Source organism: Mangifera indica, chromosome 5 (assembly GCF_011075055.1).
Source record: "Mangifera indica cultivar Alphonso chromosome 5, CATAS_Mindica_2.1, whole genome shotgun sequence".
NCBI lineage: Eukaryota > Viridiplantae > Streptophyta > Magnoliopsida > Sapindales > Anacardiaceae > Mangifera > Mangifera indica.
Window position 1 is genome coordinate 10046460 of NC_058141.1, and position 15733 is coordinate 10062192.

General features: G+C 34.0%; 2 protein-coding genes across 3 annotated transcripts; one reads left to right on the forward strand and one right to left on the reverse strand.

The window, feature by feature from the left end:
- The first annotated feature begins 255 nt into the window (after nucleotides 1-255).
- Nucleotides 256-10206, forward strand: LOC123215422 (threonine--tRNA ligase, mitochondrial 1-like). Of its 2 annotated transcripts, XM_044635502.1 has the most exons (20): nucleotides 257-490; nucleotides 571-808; nucleotides 888-947; nucleotides 2222-2311; nucleotides 3134-3208; nucleotides 3321-3449; nucleotides 3521-3610; nucleotides 4173-4261; nucleotides 4350-4446; nucleotides 4527-4613; nucleotides 5285-5369; nucleotides 5790-5884; nucleotides 6265-6297; nucleotides 6565-6651; nucleotides 7011-7103; nucleotides 7644-7736; nucleotides 7826-8047; nucleotides 8636-8707; nucleotides 9452-9523; nucleotides 9833-10206. In XM_044635502.1, the coding sequence occupies exons 1-20, from the start codon at nucleotides 360-362 to the stop codon at nucleotides 9935-9937; spliced, it is 2043 nt and encodes a 680-aa protein (XP_044491437.1). In that variant the 5' UTR covers nucleotides 257-359; the 3' UTR covers nucleotides 9938-10206. The 2 variants fall into 2 exon arrangements, with proteins under 2 accessions (XP_044491438.1, XP_044491437.1); XM_044635503.1 differs by lacking the exon at nucleotides 6565-6651 and having other exon boundaries at nucleotides 256-490.
- Nucleotides 10207-10288: 82 nt separating this feature from the next.
- Nucleotides 10289-12605, reverse strand: LOC123215424 (protein RICE SALT SENSITIVE 3-like). The gene is made up of 7 exons (XM_044635504.1): nucleotides 11982-12605; nucleotides 11829-11879; nucleotides 11551-11724; nucleotides 11343-11448; nucleotides 11227-11268; nucleotides 11054-11110; nucleotides 10289-10945 (listed from the first exon to the last, which is right to left on the reverse strand). The coding sequence occupies exons 1-7, from the start codon at nucleotides 12116-12118 to the stop codon at nucleotides 10457-10459; spliced, it is 1056 nt and encodes a 351-aa protein (XP_044491439.1). The 5' UTR covers nucleotides 12119-12605; the 3' UTR covers nucleotides 10289-10456.
- Nucleotides 12606-15733: the final 3128 nt, after the last annotated feature.

Genomic DNA, 15733 nt, shown 5'->3' on the forward strand with positions numbered 1-15733 from the left:
GAAAATATTATATTACCCTTGATTGCCGTCAATGGTAAATTAATATTATATTTAGATCATCAATAAAAATATTATTTTTATTTTTTTAAACTAATAAATAATAAAATTATTAATTTATTCTTATATGAATTCATTTGAAAGAAAAATGTTATTTATGATTTTGAAGTGAAAATGTAATTTGCTCAATATTAGTTTACTGCGTGCTGAAAGGGTCAAATCAAAATTACCCACAGCGTAAAACATATGCAATGTGCTAGGGGTTGTGCCGTCGTTTCCTATTTTCTTCTTCATTGCTGCTTCACACTCAAACCCATTTCATAGAACCCGTGTCTTATCTCCGCTTCGTTTCTTCTTTCCCCATGGCGGCCCCAAATCACCCCAAAGACGAAGATTATTTGAAAAACGTCATACAAAAACGAATTAGTCTTTTCCAATCCATTCAATCACAACAACAAGCTCACATGCAGTCGCTACCTCATGATCCTATCAGGTTCGTTCTTCTTCCTTTTTCTTTTTCTTTTCCAATTTTTTTTTCGAATTATTAATATTTGGTCCTTTTTTTTTTTAAAGGATTGTGTTGCCTGATGGGTCTGTGAAGGAGGGAAAAAGATGGCAAACTTCGCCTATGGATATTGCTAAAGAGATATCAAAGAGTTTGGCTGCCAATGCTCTCATTTCAATGGTGGATGGAGTTTTGTGGGACATGAATAGACCGTTGGAAGGCAATTGTCAACTCAAACTAGTCACATTTGAGAGTGATGAAGGCCGTGATACTTTTTGGCACTCTAGCGCCCACATTCTTGGACAGGTTGTTTGAGTCTTTGCGGTAAATCTTTGGGTCTTTAATGACTGCATTCTTAATTACATTGTTGTTTGTTGTGATGCAGGCCTTGGAAATGGAGTATGGTTGCAAATTATGTATTGGGCCCTGTACGACAAGGGGAGAGGTTCATTGTTGGACACTTTTTTCCTTTTTTGATTTCGTTTCTTTTGTGTTTTAGAGTATTATGGATTTCTTTACTTGTTGGTTCATACCTAACTAGATTTGGAATGAGTTGAAAAGGTAATTTTCAAATTAGATGGTGTTTCTGGACATTCAGTTTTAATGATTTAGTGAGGTAGGGGAGAAGGGAAGAATCTTTGAAAAAATAAGAGAATTTTGAGTTGGAACGCAATAATATTTTTTTTTGTTGATTTTTGTTAGTTGCATTGCAAATAAGTGAAGATTGATTGTAGAGTAATTACCATGTTTTCAAAAATTTGCTCAAGTTGGGTTGAGATTCAGGTTGGTTTAGAGAGACTTTGACTTGGATGTGTGCTGATGAACTTTTGGGGCAGTTTTGAGTTGTAGAAAGTGATAATTAAATATTTATTTAAACCGTCCAAGCTATGCATCTAAACTCTGTTGCATAAGAGTAGAGCCATGTCCTCTGTAGTCATTAATTATTTATTGTTCTTATATGAAAACTAATTTTTGGCTAGTTGCAACTAAACTGTCATGTGTACTTGTCTCATCTCAGAATTAGTAGATTCTTCAATGTTTGATTTACTTGTAGTATCTGGCTTAGAGAGACGCTGGTTGGGAATATGAAAGCGTCTTGTTAGCCTGTTTCTAGAACATGTCATGAGTTACATGGAGATACGTGAGAACTTATATTTTATATGATGGCAGCTGAAAATTTTTTCTAGGATTAACTCTTATTGATCAACTCTTATGTCTCTCACATGCAGATAGTAGGATTTTTATATTACTGGGTTAATGTTTTATGCATCATAACTAGTTTCTTTCACTCACCACATTACCTGTTGGACTGCATCCTTCGAGTTAATTTTTAGATCCTAGAGTGGTATTCTGTTTGTTGAAGTTTATGTGTCTTCTTTACAATATCAGCCCATGATATTAAGGATTTATTAGTCAAAGTGGGGGAGGTTTGTTACGTTCATACCAAGTATTCTCTAAATTTGATGTTGTTGATGCTTACTTTTCTTTTTCATTTTTTTTTTAATTACTACTGAGTTATTATTGCAGCATATTTGTCATGGATAATATATATCTATTACTAGCAACACTTATGGTCCAAGTTGGAATGTTATAAATAAATTTAATTAAAATACAACTGTTGATTGCCTTTTTTTGTTTTTTTATAACACAAACATCTTGTTAGTACTTATGATATGCAAATAAAGTTCCGTTTTTTCAAGCTGTGATATGACTTTTCAGGGTTTCTACTATGATGCATTTTATGGTGACTTGGGCTTGAATCAGGACCACTTCAAGTCAATTGATTCAGGGGCAGCAAAAGCTGTTGTGGTATCTCTGTTTCCTTTGTTTTAGTTGTCTCTGCATGTTTTTTGTTATTTAAACTCGTGCCTTTATGGAGAAAAATGCTGTTACTTCCTTGTTGTGCATTCACTTCTTTTTTACTCATTGTATTGTTATTCTGGTATATGAAGAATCTCATGTGAAAGGAATGATAAAAAAAGTAGATGGCTTGCATTATTAAAATGGAGTATTAGTATCAGAGGATAATCATCATTGTCTGTTGTCAGGGTTTTTGTCAAACTTTATTGTAGATTGTTACAGAAATTGATTAGGGGGAATTGGGTCTTACCTCAACTGCACAGCTTGTTAGATATTTTCTGTCAACTCACTTTAGAAAATTTGGAATTGCATCATAAAGTTCAATTTCTTCATTGTAGAAAAATAACGAGGTTTGTCTCTCGTATAAATCTGTAAACAAAGCTGAATTTATATCAGTTTTGCATCTAGCTTGGTCAAATGTGTTTTTAGTTTACAGAAAATCTGAAATTGGGTGGTGTGCTTCTCATTCTCCTCTTCTTATTTTGTAACCTAAAAGTCCAAATTTATGTAGCAAACTCAAGTTCAAGACTAGGTCCTTCACTGATCTCAGTTTCACTAGGGTCTTTCTTACTCTCATGTATGCAGAAGCAAGGACATAGAAGGGGTGAAGAGTCACACATATTGGTTTTGTCTAATAATCATGGGATCTTTTTTTCTTACATATTCTTAAAATGCAAAGGTTTGAGTTCAGTGGTTTGGTTTTCTTGTATGCTCCTGCTACTAAAAAATGATGTTACTTGTGGGTAATCATTCGATAATTCCATGTTTCAGGAAAAGCAGCCTTTTGAACACATTGAAGTAACAAGAGAACAGGCGCTTGAGATATTTTCTGATAATAGTTTCAAGGTGAGTGAACCCATCATCTACTTCAAATGTATTATAGCTATATTTACTATATAGTTGAAGGATTTTGTTTCATTTAAAATTCTTATCTGATTCTTTTTCTTTTCATAATTAGGTTGAGATCATCAATGACCTACCTGCCGACAAAACTATTACAGTATATAGATGTGGTCCCCTGGTTGACTTGTGTCGTGGACCCCATATACCAAATACATCTTTTGTGAAAGCATTTGCATGTTTGAAGGTGATGCCTATATGACACATTAAAATTTCTGTTTTGCAAGTATATGTCAAGCTGATAAATTCATATGTCAGGCTTCATCAGCTTATTGGAGGGGAAACAAAGATCGTGAGAGTTTACAGAGAGTATATGGGATATCTTTTCCTGATAAAAAAAGTTTGCAGGTAATTTTAATTTTAGGCCATTTTAGTTTGAGTTTCTTCTTTGTTTGTGCATTTTTTTATTTATGAGCTGCTTTTGTTAAACTGCTGAAGATGTACGAGGAATCTATAAAAATGTTTTTTCAGTGATTCATTGTCAATCCAAATGCAATGATATGCAAATATATAATGCATTAAGGAATTCTTAAAATAATGGTGAAATTTTGGGCAATATGGAGATTTTAAGCTGGAATTTTTCACATTCAAACAAACAAAATATTTATTTCTGGAAACGATAGGTTGTTAGCACAGAAGTTTATGCTATTTGTATGGACAGGCCACTTATATGCCTTGATACTCTTTGTTTGATATGATTTTATGTATGAGAAATTTACTAAAAGATGAAACATGCATTACTTTTTAAGTTAATACTTGCTTTCTAAACTACAATGGTAAATATTATATGCACGAGTTTGTGGCAGTGAACTGCTAGTTGTTTTCAAAGATGAGAAAAGTCCTTTTTGTCATCTATTTCTCATTGGTTCTAAATGACTTTTTGTTCTTCACAACAATGTTCTACATCCAGGAGCATATTAAATTGTTGAAAGAAGCAGAGCAATATGACCATAGAGAAGTGGGTAAAAAGCAAGAGCTTTTCTTTAATCATCCTCTTAGGTATAAATCAGATTAATGACCATACAATACTTACAATGTTTACAAGACATTCTGTGATATGAACTTGATCCTTCTTTTGTGAAAGCAGCCCTGGAAGCTGGTTCTTCCTTCCACATGGTGCTCGTGTGTACAACAAATTGATGGAGTTTATTAAAAAACAGTACTGGGAGAGAGGTTATCAAGAGGTAAAAATTGTTCTTGATCATTTTACTTCATATTATAATATGCTTTGGTAAATGAGTGCCTAAATTACTCGAATTGGCAGGTTATATCGCCAAATATGTATAACATGAAACTCTGGGAAATATCTGGTCATGCAGCAAATTACAAAGAGAATATGTTTCTAATCGATGTAAGCTTCTGAATGATATTGTATTCTATTCTTGATTGGACAGAATTTTAAATTATCCTCCTGTATAGAGAATGAAGAGTGAACTATATTTGTGCTTTTTACCCATGGCTGGGTAAAGGAATTTCTAAGATTCAGTTGTTTACATATAGGAGTTCACTATTACATATTTTGGGAAGTAGTAGATAATGACATGACTAGAAGGGCAAGGAGGAGGATGGTGCAAATTTTACATGGAAAAATTTAATCGGGCAGGAGAACATTTATTTCAGATTCAGATCATTTTGGAAGGATAATGACCGTAACATGTACACGTTACTAGTTTCAGGACTATGTATGAATTTGTTAAGAGATATACAATCAATGGTTTATATCTGGCAGGGACTCCAAAGAAATTCATGGGAATATGTTGAGCTTGTGTCAAGTTTGTGGGCAAAGATAATAGATTGAATCTTGAAGTTTCTTAGTTTGGTGCTTTGAGGGGTAGAGGGAGAGTTAAGTGGAAAGGACCACTGAGCTGGCTCAGGAATTCTCTAATATAAAGGGAGATATGATTGTGTATCTATGGATTTTACTCATTATTTAAGTCTTTAGGCAGAGAAAAATTAATGTCTTATTTTAGCAAACTTCTTTGTTCCCTTCCTTGATGCGCTGATCTTCAATTTTTGGCATAGATTGAGAAACAAGAATTTGGATTGAAGCCAATGAATTGTCCTGGGCACTGTTTGATGTTTGACCACAAGGTTCGTTCATATAGGGGTAAGTTCATTTGATATCAGTATTTTTCTCTGGAAATGGGATGTTAGTTTCTTCACTTGAATTATTTATGGTCTCTGCATTTGAAAGGTTTGGTTCAATCAAATCAAACAGATCTGTTTAAGTGTCACTTATGTCATGCTAGTCCACTTGGATGTGCCTATATATATGATGGAGTAGTAGTTTAATAATAAAAAGCCAGAGTCATTTTATCATCTTTTTCTTTTATATGCGTCATGTGCTAGACCACTACTGAAAAAATTGAATCATGCGAACTCTGTCATAATAGAAACTTCTTGTTGGGCTGATGAACATCTTTCTGTATCTTAGAATCAAAAACATTATCAGTCAACAAATTTTCTTTGAACTCTTTCGATCTTTCAGCAACTCATACCATTCATAGATTTACCTATCAATTTGCAGAACTACCACTTCGACTTGCTGATTTTGGGGTCTTGCATCGGAATGAGGCAAGTGGTGCACTGACTGGATTAACTCGTGTCAGGAGATTTCAGCAGGTATCTTTTTAGATGTGGTTTGCTGCTACTCAAGTTTACTCTATAATCATTAATGGACTGTTCTTCGTCCAATGTCTGCATTCCTTGGGTGTCTGTACCTTTTAAAGCTAAACCTTTATTTTTTTCTTGTAAAATATTATACTATTTTAATCAGTTATCAAAAATGTTATGCTATTTTAATCGGTCACAAATATCCATTTAATTTCTTGAGTTGAAAAGTAGGATATAATCTTTCTAGGATTGTCTATTCAGGGTGTGGTCATTAATCTCATGGACAATCAAACTCTGTCATATATAGTGTTAATTGTCCCTTGAATTCATTTCTTGGTTTGTGAGAATACCATTCTTTTGATTAATCATATGCTGCTTTTTTGTTGCAGGATGATGCTCATATTTTCTGCAGGGAGTCCCAGGTGAGTTCAATTAATATCTCATAGAATTTTTTTTATTTATTTTTCAATAAAACTATGTGTTCACACTTTTGGTACACAATTTTGGTATACAGATGATGTATCATTATATGATTCGATAAATTTAAATTAAAGATAAAGTAGTTACATGATGACAGATTATCTGTGTTTTCAAATTATGTACAAAAAATGTGTATATATAATATTGCTCTTTCTTTTTTTTTTTTTTTTTTGCTTGTTTGGTGTAATTGTTTTGTTGTTCATTTTCAGATAAAAGACGAAGTAAAGGGTGTCTTGGAATTCATCAATTATGCATACACAATATTTGGGTTCACATATGAACTGAGGCTATCGACTGTATAATATTTTCTCTCTATCTTCTTTTACAGTATTGACCATGATGATGGCTTAAATGTTTATCAATGATATTCTTATGATTATTTGCTACAGAACTGCTTGTTCTCTTTCTGTTTGTATGCATTAAGGAAATTTTCCTGGATCCCTCTTCTTTCCCCCATATTGAAAGAAAAAATTTCTGTTTTACTCATCTATTTATTTTTCCTTTGAGTGCTTGTGTGGGTAGTGGGTGTATTGAAGTGGAATATGTGTCATTTATATACTAATTGTGCTACAAATATTTACCTCTATCTACTGACTTTTGTGTGCTCAAATGGATGAAATTCATTAATCTTTGTTGCAAATATTTTATATTTCAGAGGCCTGAAAAGTATCTAGGTGACTTGGCCACATGGGAGAAAGCAGAAGCTGCTCTTACTGAAGCATTGAATGAGTTCGGTAAGCCTTGGCAGGTAATTTTTCTTTACCTTAAATCAATGTACATATGGAAGTTTCTTCATTGGGTTCTCCTGTGAATTTAGCATGCCCAAACTCTACCTAGAGTTTTTCCCTCTGCATACCATAGCTGTCCGTGATTTAAGCAACTTTGTCTTTATATTCAATGTGTAACTTTTACCTTAGTTATCAAACCGGGGCATCACACTCTTTACTTTTTAGAATAAATCATGAAGTATGAATACTATTGATGCCAGGTTAAGAATTTATATTCCGAAATTTTGAGCCAGGTGAATATGTTGCTTTTTTTTTTTTTTCTGATTTAGGTTTCGACATTTTTGAAACTCCAATTGTTTTACAGTCATTTAATGAAATCAGTATATTGAACTTATTGGGGGCTAATTCAGTCTTTCTGGGAAAAAAAAAAAACCTGGTGTAACCAATGAGATGAAACAGGATTTTATTTGTGTTAATAAGCATAAGAAACAAAATCTCACATGAACGCTTGGATATCTGATTGTGTTGTCATATCTTTGTTTGTGTTGCATGATGTGCAGATAAATGAAGGAGATGGAGCATTTTATGGACCAAAAATAGATATAAGTGTATCTGATGCATTGAAGAGGAAATTTCAGTGTGCAACATTACAGGTGTGATGGTCATTGTTCTTTTGCTTTGCTTCTATTCTTTTCGTAATGTTTCAAAATTATCACTTAATAGGTGAATGCCTGGGTTACAGCTTGACTTCCAGCTACCTAATCGATTCAACTTGGGTTACTCAGCTGAAGATGAAGCAAAGACAGAACGACCTGTTATGATACACAGGGCCATATTGGGTTCTGTTGAGCGTATGTTTGCTATACTGTTGGAACATTACAAGGGGAAGTGGCCCTTTTGGCTTAGTCCCCGTCAAGCAATTGTTTGCCCTGTCTCAGAGAAATCCCAGCCATATGCATTGCAGGTAGTACAGCTGTTTTTTTTTTCCAGTGCTTATTGTTTGTGCCCTATGATGTTAATCATTGTAAAACTTCTGGAATCTCATGGTAGGTCTACATAGCTTGTTGGTCCATGTCAACTTCATAGCATATGTGTGACATTTGGTTGTTAAAGACTAGTGATTTTTTTATTGTCTGGCTGTTGGGTTTTTTTGCACTTGATCTCAGAAAAGCTTGAATCTGCTTGGACTATTTTATTTTATTTATCCTGTTTTATATACTCTTCCTTTATTCATGAAGATTTTGGTTGTCTGGCTTATGGTTTGCTGTCTGTTTTGAGATCATATAAGAATTTATGTTATCTTCCTCATCAAATTTCTTTATTTTAGTTATAATCATTTGTGTTTTTTTTTTCTGGTGGTGTTTATGTATTTCAAGAATGATCACCATTAACTTGCTAAGTTTTGTACTCAAGTACTGTACTGTATTAAATTTGAGTGCAGGTTGAGCTTCAATTACTGTTTCTCTTTTTTATTTTGTTGTACCCTAGTAGAAGGAAGTAGCTATAGTAGGTTGAATTTGTCATTTGGTTATCTCTTGTTGTAATTTTGTAGGTACGCGATCAAATTCAGCAAGAGGGTTATTATGTTGATGCAGATACAACAGATAGGAAGATCCAGAAGAAGGTTCATTTCAACTTTCATCTACCCAATGATTTTCCTTTCTTTTATTATTTGAATGCCTCGTATTTTTTGGGATCTTGCATATTGTTGTTTCTCCCCACTTATGTATAATAATGTATGGTTTTTTTATTTATGAATATATGTTGCCTGTGTAAATTCTGCAACATAGTCATGGTGGATTGTTGGGGTTTCCCTTTGGAATTGCTGACAACAGTTTAAGTTGTGTGTTTGGTGATTTTAACCGGAACTTAAACATTCACTTATGCAGGAGCATTTGGTATTCATGAACACATTATATTGCCATATGGTTATGCATTTCCAGAGCAGTTCATTTAAATTACTGTTTGAAAGAATTAAAATATTTACATCAACATTACCTTGTGTATTGTTGTATTTCTTCCAATATTTCAGCGTTTTAGGTTGGGTGAACTAACGTCTGGTCTAGGCAATCTGCTTTGTTCTTTGAACATGAAAGCAATTAGTGCATATGCCGTGCTTTCACTGATAGATTTAGTGTAGGCAAGTGTGGCAGCTCATGTATCTTTTACTTTCTTTGTCCACTTCTCTTTTGCATTACAGCTTAATTATGATTTGAGCATGATTTGTATGTCATACTACATTGATCTGACTATCCTTGACTTTGTTTTTGTTTCTTTTAATTTTTTATTGTTTCAATTATAATACGTAGCAACCTTGCCTTTAATTAAATAGTAGAATGTAGTCTGTTGACTGATGGTCTTACTGCAGATACGGGAAGCTCAGTTGGCACAATACAATTATATATTGGTCGTTGGTGAAGAGGAAGCCAAAACTGGACAGGTTGTATAAATTATCCTACTTTGTATTCAATATACGGGCATACATACTTTTTGGGTTTTATAGTTTTAGTGAGCAGATACATGGTAACCAACATGTCTGGGAAAATAGATTTTATTATTTTTTTTATGGTACAAACACAGAATTTTTCAGCTTCTTGATCACTTGAAACTTTGTACACAACTTTGTCTAGGAAAGTAGACCTGATTTATTTGATGTAACTAATTAGAGATTAATTAATGATGCTAATTACTTTGTTGAAGATATATTATATGGTAAACATCCCCTAATCTGGGTTTTGATCTCTTACAGGTGAGTGTAAGGGAGAGAGATGTGAAAGATCAGAAAGACATTACAGTAATGAGCATGGAAAGCTTACTCAAGCTATTCAAGGACAAGACTGATGCCTATCAATAAGGCTGCTTAACCATTAAACTGATTACTCAAAGTTGGATGCTAAACTTCGTTAGAACACCTCAACAAAGAGCAAAATTATTATTTGAAATGTGTTGTGATTCTATTTCAATTTTGGAAGTCAATAGAAAGTTTCTTGGGTTGTACACTTTCACATCTCAGATTCTCAGTTAAATTGGCTACACCTCAACAAAGAGCAAAATTGTTATTTGAAATGTGTTGTGATTCTATTTCAATTTTGGAAGCCAATAGAAAGTTTCTTGGGTTGTACACTTTTACATCTCAGATTCTCAGTTAAATTGGCTTGCTGTAAAAGTTCCATGGTTGGTGTTGGTGTCTTAGTTCTTCTTCAAGTAATATAATGATCAACAACTTAAATTATTGAGCAATTTTGTAATAGTAGAGAGTTAATAACATAAAGCTGTCCCACGGCTAGTTCTAATACGAACATTGGTTGAGAGATGAGACATAAACTAACAAAGTGAGAGGATGACCCAGTACTCACATTTCTTGTTAGCATTCTCAATAATGGAAGTAATGTTGACAATGATAACCCGACATTGAGCTGCTACTTTCACCATGTTCACCCCTGTACTGATCCTCACGATCATCCATCTCTTCTTTTGCCACTTTCTCCATTTCAATTAACTCCATGGCCGGCCTTTGAGCTGCTGCTCCAAATTGTGGAAGAACTGGCTGCTTTGACTCACAGTACCCAGAAGCTGGTGGCGGCACCACAGATGGTAGCTTTGAGAGGAGGGCTTCCAGGCTGCTCATTGATGGAGTTATTTTCATTGGTTGATTGAATTGCTCATAGTATTCGGGCGGTGGTGCAAGGGTACTAGGTTGATAGTGCCATGTGTTATTATCAGCTGTTAATCCATAGCTGTAACCATCTACCTTGAAAGGGCATGCTGAAGATGATGGGTGTGGCAACAGCACTCCAGGAATGCTCTCTATGTAGCCAAACTTTTTTCTCAGTAGGACAACATAGCTCAGGTCTTCTACCACCTATAATGACATAACGTTTAACATAATTAATGTCACTGAAAAACAAAAACAAAAATAAATTTTGTTTGTGAAAGAGATCTAGAGAGAGAAAAGAAGAAGAAGAAGAACCTTGTGTACAGCTCCTAATTGGACAACACCTTCCCTAACAGCAATCAAGGCTATGGTCTGCAATGGTCAATATATATTGAGGATGGAGTTGGAAAAGAGAAAGGAAGATCTATATTGTATTATGATTAGCATATATATCATGAATTGTGATGGTGTTTATAAAAATATTTTACCTTTATACCAGATTGGAACTGAGCCTCCCATGTCCTAGGATGCTGTAAAGATACATTTTAGTTAGAAATAAAGACAGATTTTCCTGCAGGAAACTATAGTGTAAGATTATGCTTACTGAGTCTGCTGAGTTTTGCCATGCTGACACGAAGTGGATCTCTTGGTCGGTGGGTTCTTTGTATATCCACTTGTGACTGTGATCAGCAGCAACTTTTCCTATCAAACTGCTCATAAAATTAACCAGAACCGGATCAAGTTTCTTGCTTAACAAAATGTTGTGTAGTTAACCCCATAAAAAGAAGTGTTTTTAGGCTTTGACTACTTACCCTTCTCCATAGTTGTAAATTTCGTGGGACATCTTGAAGAAGAGCTCTGGCTGCAGCCCTTGATAGTTTTGAAATTCACAATTCCCATAAGCTGAGGAGGCTGCACAATCCCCGGAAGTGATCTCAGTTGTTGAGGCTGCAAAGTTGCAGAAACCGTCTTCCCAAACCAATATCCTGCCATAACATATACATATAATCTTATCAAGATGCATAATTAGTGAAATAATAAGTTGTTCATGCCATTAATTAAGAAATGAACTAAGAGCAAATATATATACCAGTTTCTTCTGTTTCCTCGTGATCTATCATAGGCTCCTTGACCATCCCATCTATATATGTTACAAGACAAAGAGTTATATAATCTAACTTAATTATCAAGACAATGCATTAATATAGGCTATATAATTTGTGTTGTTTTTATATTTTCTTACTTCGGTGGAGGATAATTTCTAGGCAAGATCCTCCAAAAGACTGCATAAACCCACTGAGAGTCTTCATGAATGCATAAACTTCTGAGAGTGTGTTGAAGGAGATGAGAAACAGCTAGTGTGTTGAGCTGTTCTTCCATAAATCAACTCTTCACAATTATAGAATAGACCCTTTTCTACTCTCTCCCTTTTTTCCTCTCTTGATCTATAATTCTATACTCCCTTTTAAAGGAGGCTAAACCCAACACTCTATCCTCCTTTACTTAAGCTCTCACCAACAAGGAGATCACATATTTATAGCTAGCCCTCTACCTATTCTTGTTAGTTACTGTACAGACAAACACATATATAATATATTAATTAATCAAACTTTAAATTTTACCAATAATTTTATAGAGGACCACCCTTTTGCCTTCCCAGTTCCCAACTGCTCTCTTTGTCAATCCTCAATTGATAACAAATCATTTCCAGCACTTTTCCTCTTTACTACGAACTGAATTATCATCACAGACCAAACCTTCTAATGATTCTTTCACGCACATCATCCCTACATGGCACCATTTTTCTGAGGTTGTGTATCTTTTATCTTCAACCCCAGTGTTTCAGTTTCAGAAAAAAATAACTTCCTCTCCACTATCTTCATTTATTATAAGCTCAGTATAAACAACAGGCTGCACCGCCATTGATTTTTACAGCAAATGTTAATTATAGAAGTGGGAAAGTACTTTTTATTTTGCTAACAAACTAGTTTTATTTATTGGTACGTGCAGGCTTCAAGTGTTGACAGATGAGTCACCAACCACGTCCAGAAATTATTGCACCGAATTACTTTACGTACTAACCATGAGTTAGAAAAATTGTGACATCCCTTGTTTTGTTTACATTGCTAACAACAAATTCATCAGAAATTAAACACATTGTTACCAGACTTCAACTGTTAATAATAGTCAAATTAATTAGCTGAATAACTTTGTAATATCAACATCAACGTCAACCTCGATCACAGTGATGCTTCATTTATATATATTATGCATACTAGCATGTTAGCCAAAACAAGTAATCTTCGTCAAACTTTTCAACACAATGCACAGCTGCATGCCAGCAGCACCAGTACTCTATGTAAAAATCGTTCAACTTTTTGTTTGTGAACCTCATTTCTCAGCATAAATGGTGTAATCATCATGCGTCTGCTATCAAGGACCCCATATCTAAAGTAGCTCTATTTGTTAAAGCACAGAATTGAACAGACCCAGTTCCTGTGAGATCTTGCTGGTATAATTCAATCTAACTTTGACTAACATTGATCTAGTTAAGAAGAAATTTTGAATAATATTGTAGTATTGAAGCTCAATTAATTACAAGAGTCTCATGGTTCTGGCTTCTGCGGTCTTTTCTCTCTCACTCAATCTAGTAGCTGGTCTCTACTTCTGTGCAAGTTCCATGATGACTAAAAGGAGCTTTCCTTTCAGTGCTTTCATTTCATTTTCTCTGACACCAAGAAAGTTTTTGACAGACAATTATGCATTGTCTTTGACCGCCTTTAATCATTAAGAATTAAACTCAGATCATCAGCAATATAGTTAGCGTATAATTCAGCACATAATCTAACTATATCCGCTCACCAGCATCTGCCACTGGCCTTAAATTTCATGATTTTAACAGATATTGCTATCTCCATAATTTCATCCTCAGTCGTTTTAGAAGGTGACCGCAGTTGTTTTTTAGTGTGCAGAGATAAAGGGTGTTATAAATAGCTTCAGTTAATGCAGTTAAAAATTTTTCCAATGCTTGCATGAATGTACGATCCCTTAAAAATAACAGAGTTGGGGACAAGAATGTGTTTGGTGATGTAAGCTAATGAGTTTGTTGTGGCTACAAGTAAATGAGTTTCGAATTTTGGTGCTGGATGCATGGTTCTTCTTCTTCATTTTCAATGGATTGGAGAGATGTTTGGTATGGGAACCTTCTGCAAGAATGGCACAAAGAATCTTGATCGAGATAATAAACAAGTTTTGAAATCCCCATCCCTCTCTTCCATTAAAGAAGTGGAATCTCTGCTCTTCCATACTTCTCAGTATCTACATTTCATATATTATAAAATCTGTTTAATCCTTTATAATATATAATAGGCCAAATGACTTAATTCCCACCTAAGGTATGGTGTGGTCCAAAATTGATATATGCTAACTTTTAAAAACCTGAAGTCCCACTCATGAGTCAATTTCTATTAAAATTTTCAGTTACGGTTAGAGGTAAAATTGTAATTTTAATAATAATATTAAAAAATATATAATTAATTTATTTTCACATCTAAATTTTAAAAACTAACAATTTTACCCTGGTTAAAGTTTTCTAGTTTTGAAAAATTGCATTCCCCCACCCCCCAAAAAAAAACCTAGGGTTTTCTTTCTACTCCTCTTTAGTGATATCTCCAACCATTGGTGACCTCCACGAAGCTCCCTAATCCATCTATGGTGATATCTTCGTCTAGACGACGTCTTTGTTGTCCAAAACTTCTAGATTCATCTAATCCAGATGAAGGTGTAGGCTGGAGATAGGTTAAGGAGTTTTGTGGAGGTCGCCAGTGGCTAGAGATGTCGCTGGAGAAGAGAGGAAAAAAAACCTTAGGTTTGGGGTGGGGGGAATGTGACTTTTTAAAACTAGAAAAAATTTAACCAAGGGTGAAATTGTTAGTTTTTAAAACTTAGGGATGAAAATGTAATGAATTATATAATTTTTTAATATTATTGTCAAAATAACAATTTTACCCTTAACTCTAACTAAAAATTTTAACAGAAATTAGCTCATAGGTGAGAATTTAAATTTTTGAAAACTAACAGGTATCAGTTTTAGTTACATTATATCTTGGGTGGGAATAAGTCTTTTGGCCTATATAATATAGATATAAAAGTACATTTTACATCAAATGTTTGCTAACAATGAAGACATGCAAAATCTTTTGCAATCGGGAGATGTGATAATAATTTTGATACTAAATAAAATAAAACTTATGAAAAATATACTTCAAAAGTTAGTTATTGAAATTGAAAAACTCAAAATTCATATAAATCTTATACTAAAAGTCTATAATTTTTAATGTGAGATTCACATTTGATATCTTATATATGAGATCCTAACAATATGGGAGAAAGATTGGCCGAAAAGTGTAATATGATATTATTTTGGAATGTTTGATAGCATATAATAATGAGAGAAAAGATAGGTTAAGCAAGATTGCCTTTAGTCTGTGCTCCAAAATAACATAAACATAAAAATAAAGTACATAGAAAATGCTAGGGTTGCGTGCTGTAGGTATGTTGGCCAAAAATCTTATTAAATGCAGTGTTCTTGGAGTTATTAAAGATATATATCTTATCCCTCTTAAGTACTTAAATTTGTTTGATATCTTTTACACTGATATTGATATATAATTCAATGAATCCCCATTTCCCAATAGACGATTATAAAATATATCTGAATTCCAAGTTCGGCAATTTCATCGCTTTAAACATGCATGCATTTGCATGCACAAGAAATCGGATGCATGAAGAATTATAGCACATAAATAGTTTTTTCTTTTGTAAAATTCGTTTACTGACAATGCATTGTATATACTTGTAGATCTCTTCTCCAAGTACTGTTAGCAATGGAGGTGACATGCACATAAGGAGGAAGAAACTAACTGAACCATTCATGATTTCGCTAGTACCCAACAATTACAAGGCGCAGGCGCAGGGCAGGCTGTAAAGTTCATA

Excerpts from the sequence above, each read along its gene's own strand:
- LOC123215422 (XM_044635502.1), top strand. The coding sequence starts at position 360 with ATGGCGGCCCCAAATCACCCCAAAGACGAAGATTATTTGAAAAACGTC. Across the intron at positions 6,298-6,564 it reads TTTTCTGCAGGGAGTCCCAG|ATAAAAGACGAAGTAAAGGG; the intron begins GTGAGTTCAATT and ends GTTCATTTTCAG. Across the intron at positions 8,048-8,635 it reads CCCAGCCATATGCATTGCAG|GTACGCGATCAAATTCAGCA; the intron begins GTAGTACAGCTG and ends GTAATTTTGTAG.
- LOC123215424 (XM_044635504.1), bottom strand. The coding sequence starts at position 12,118 with ATGGAAGAACAGCTCAACACACTAGCTGTTTCTCATCTCCTTCAACAC. Across the intron at positions 11,880-11,981 it reads AGAAATTATCCTCCACCGAA|ATGGGATGGTCAAGGAGCCT; the intron begins GTAAGAAAATAT and ends TAACATATATAG. Across the intron at positions 11,111-11,226 it reads AGTTCCAATCTGGTATAAAG|ACCATAGCCTTGATTGCTGT; the intron begins GTAAAATATTTT and ends TGACCATTGCAG.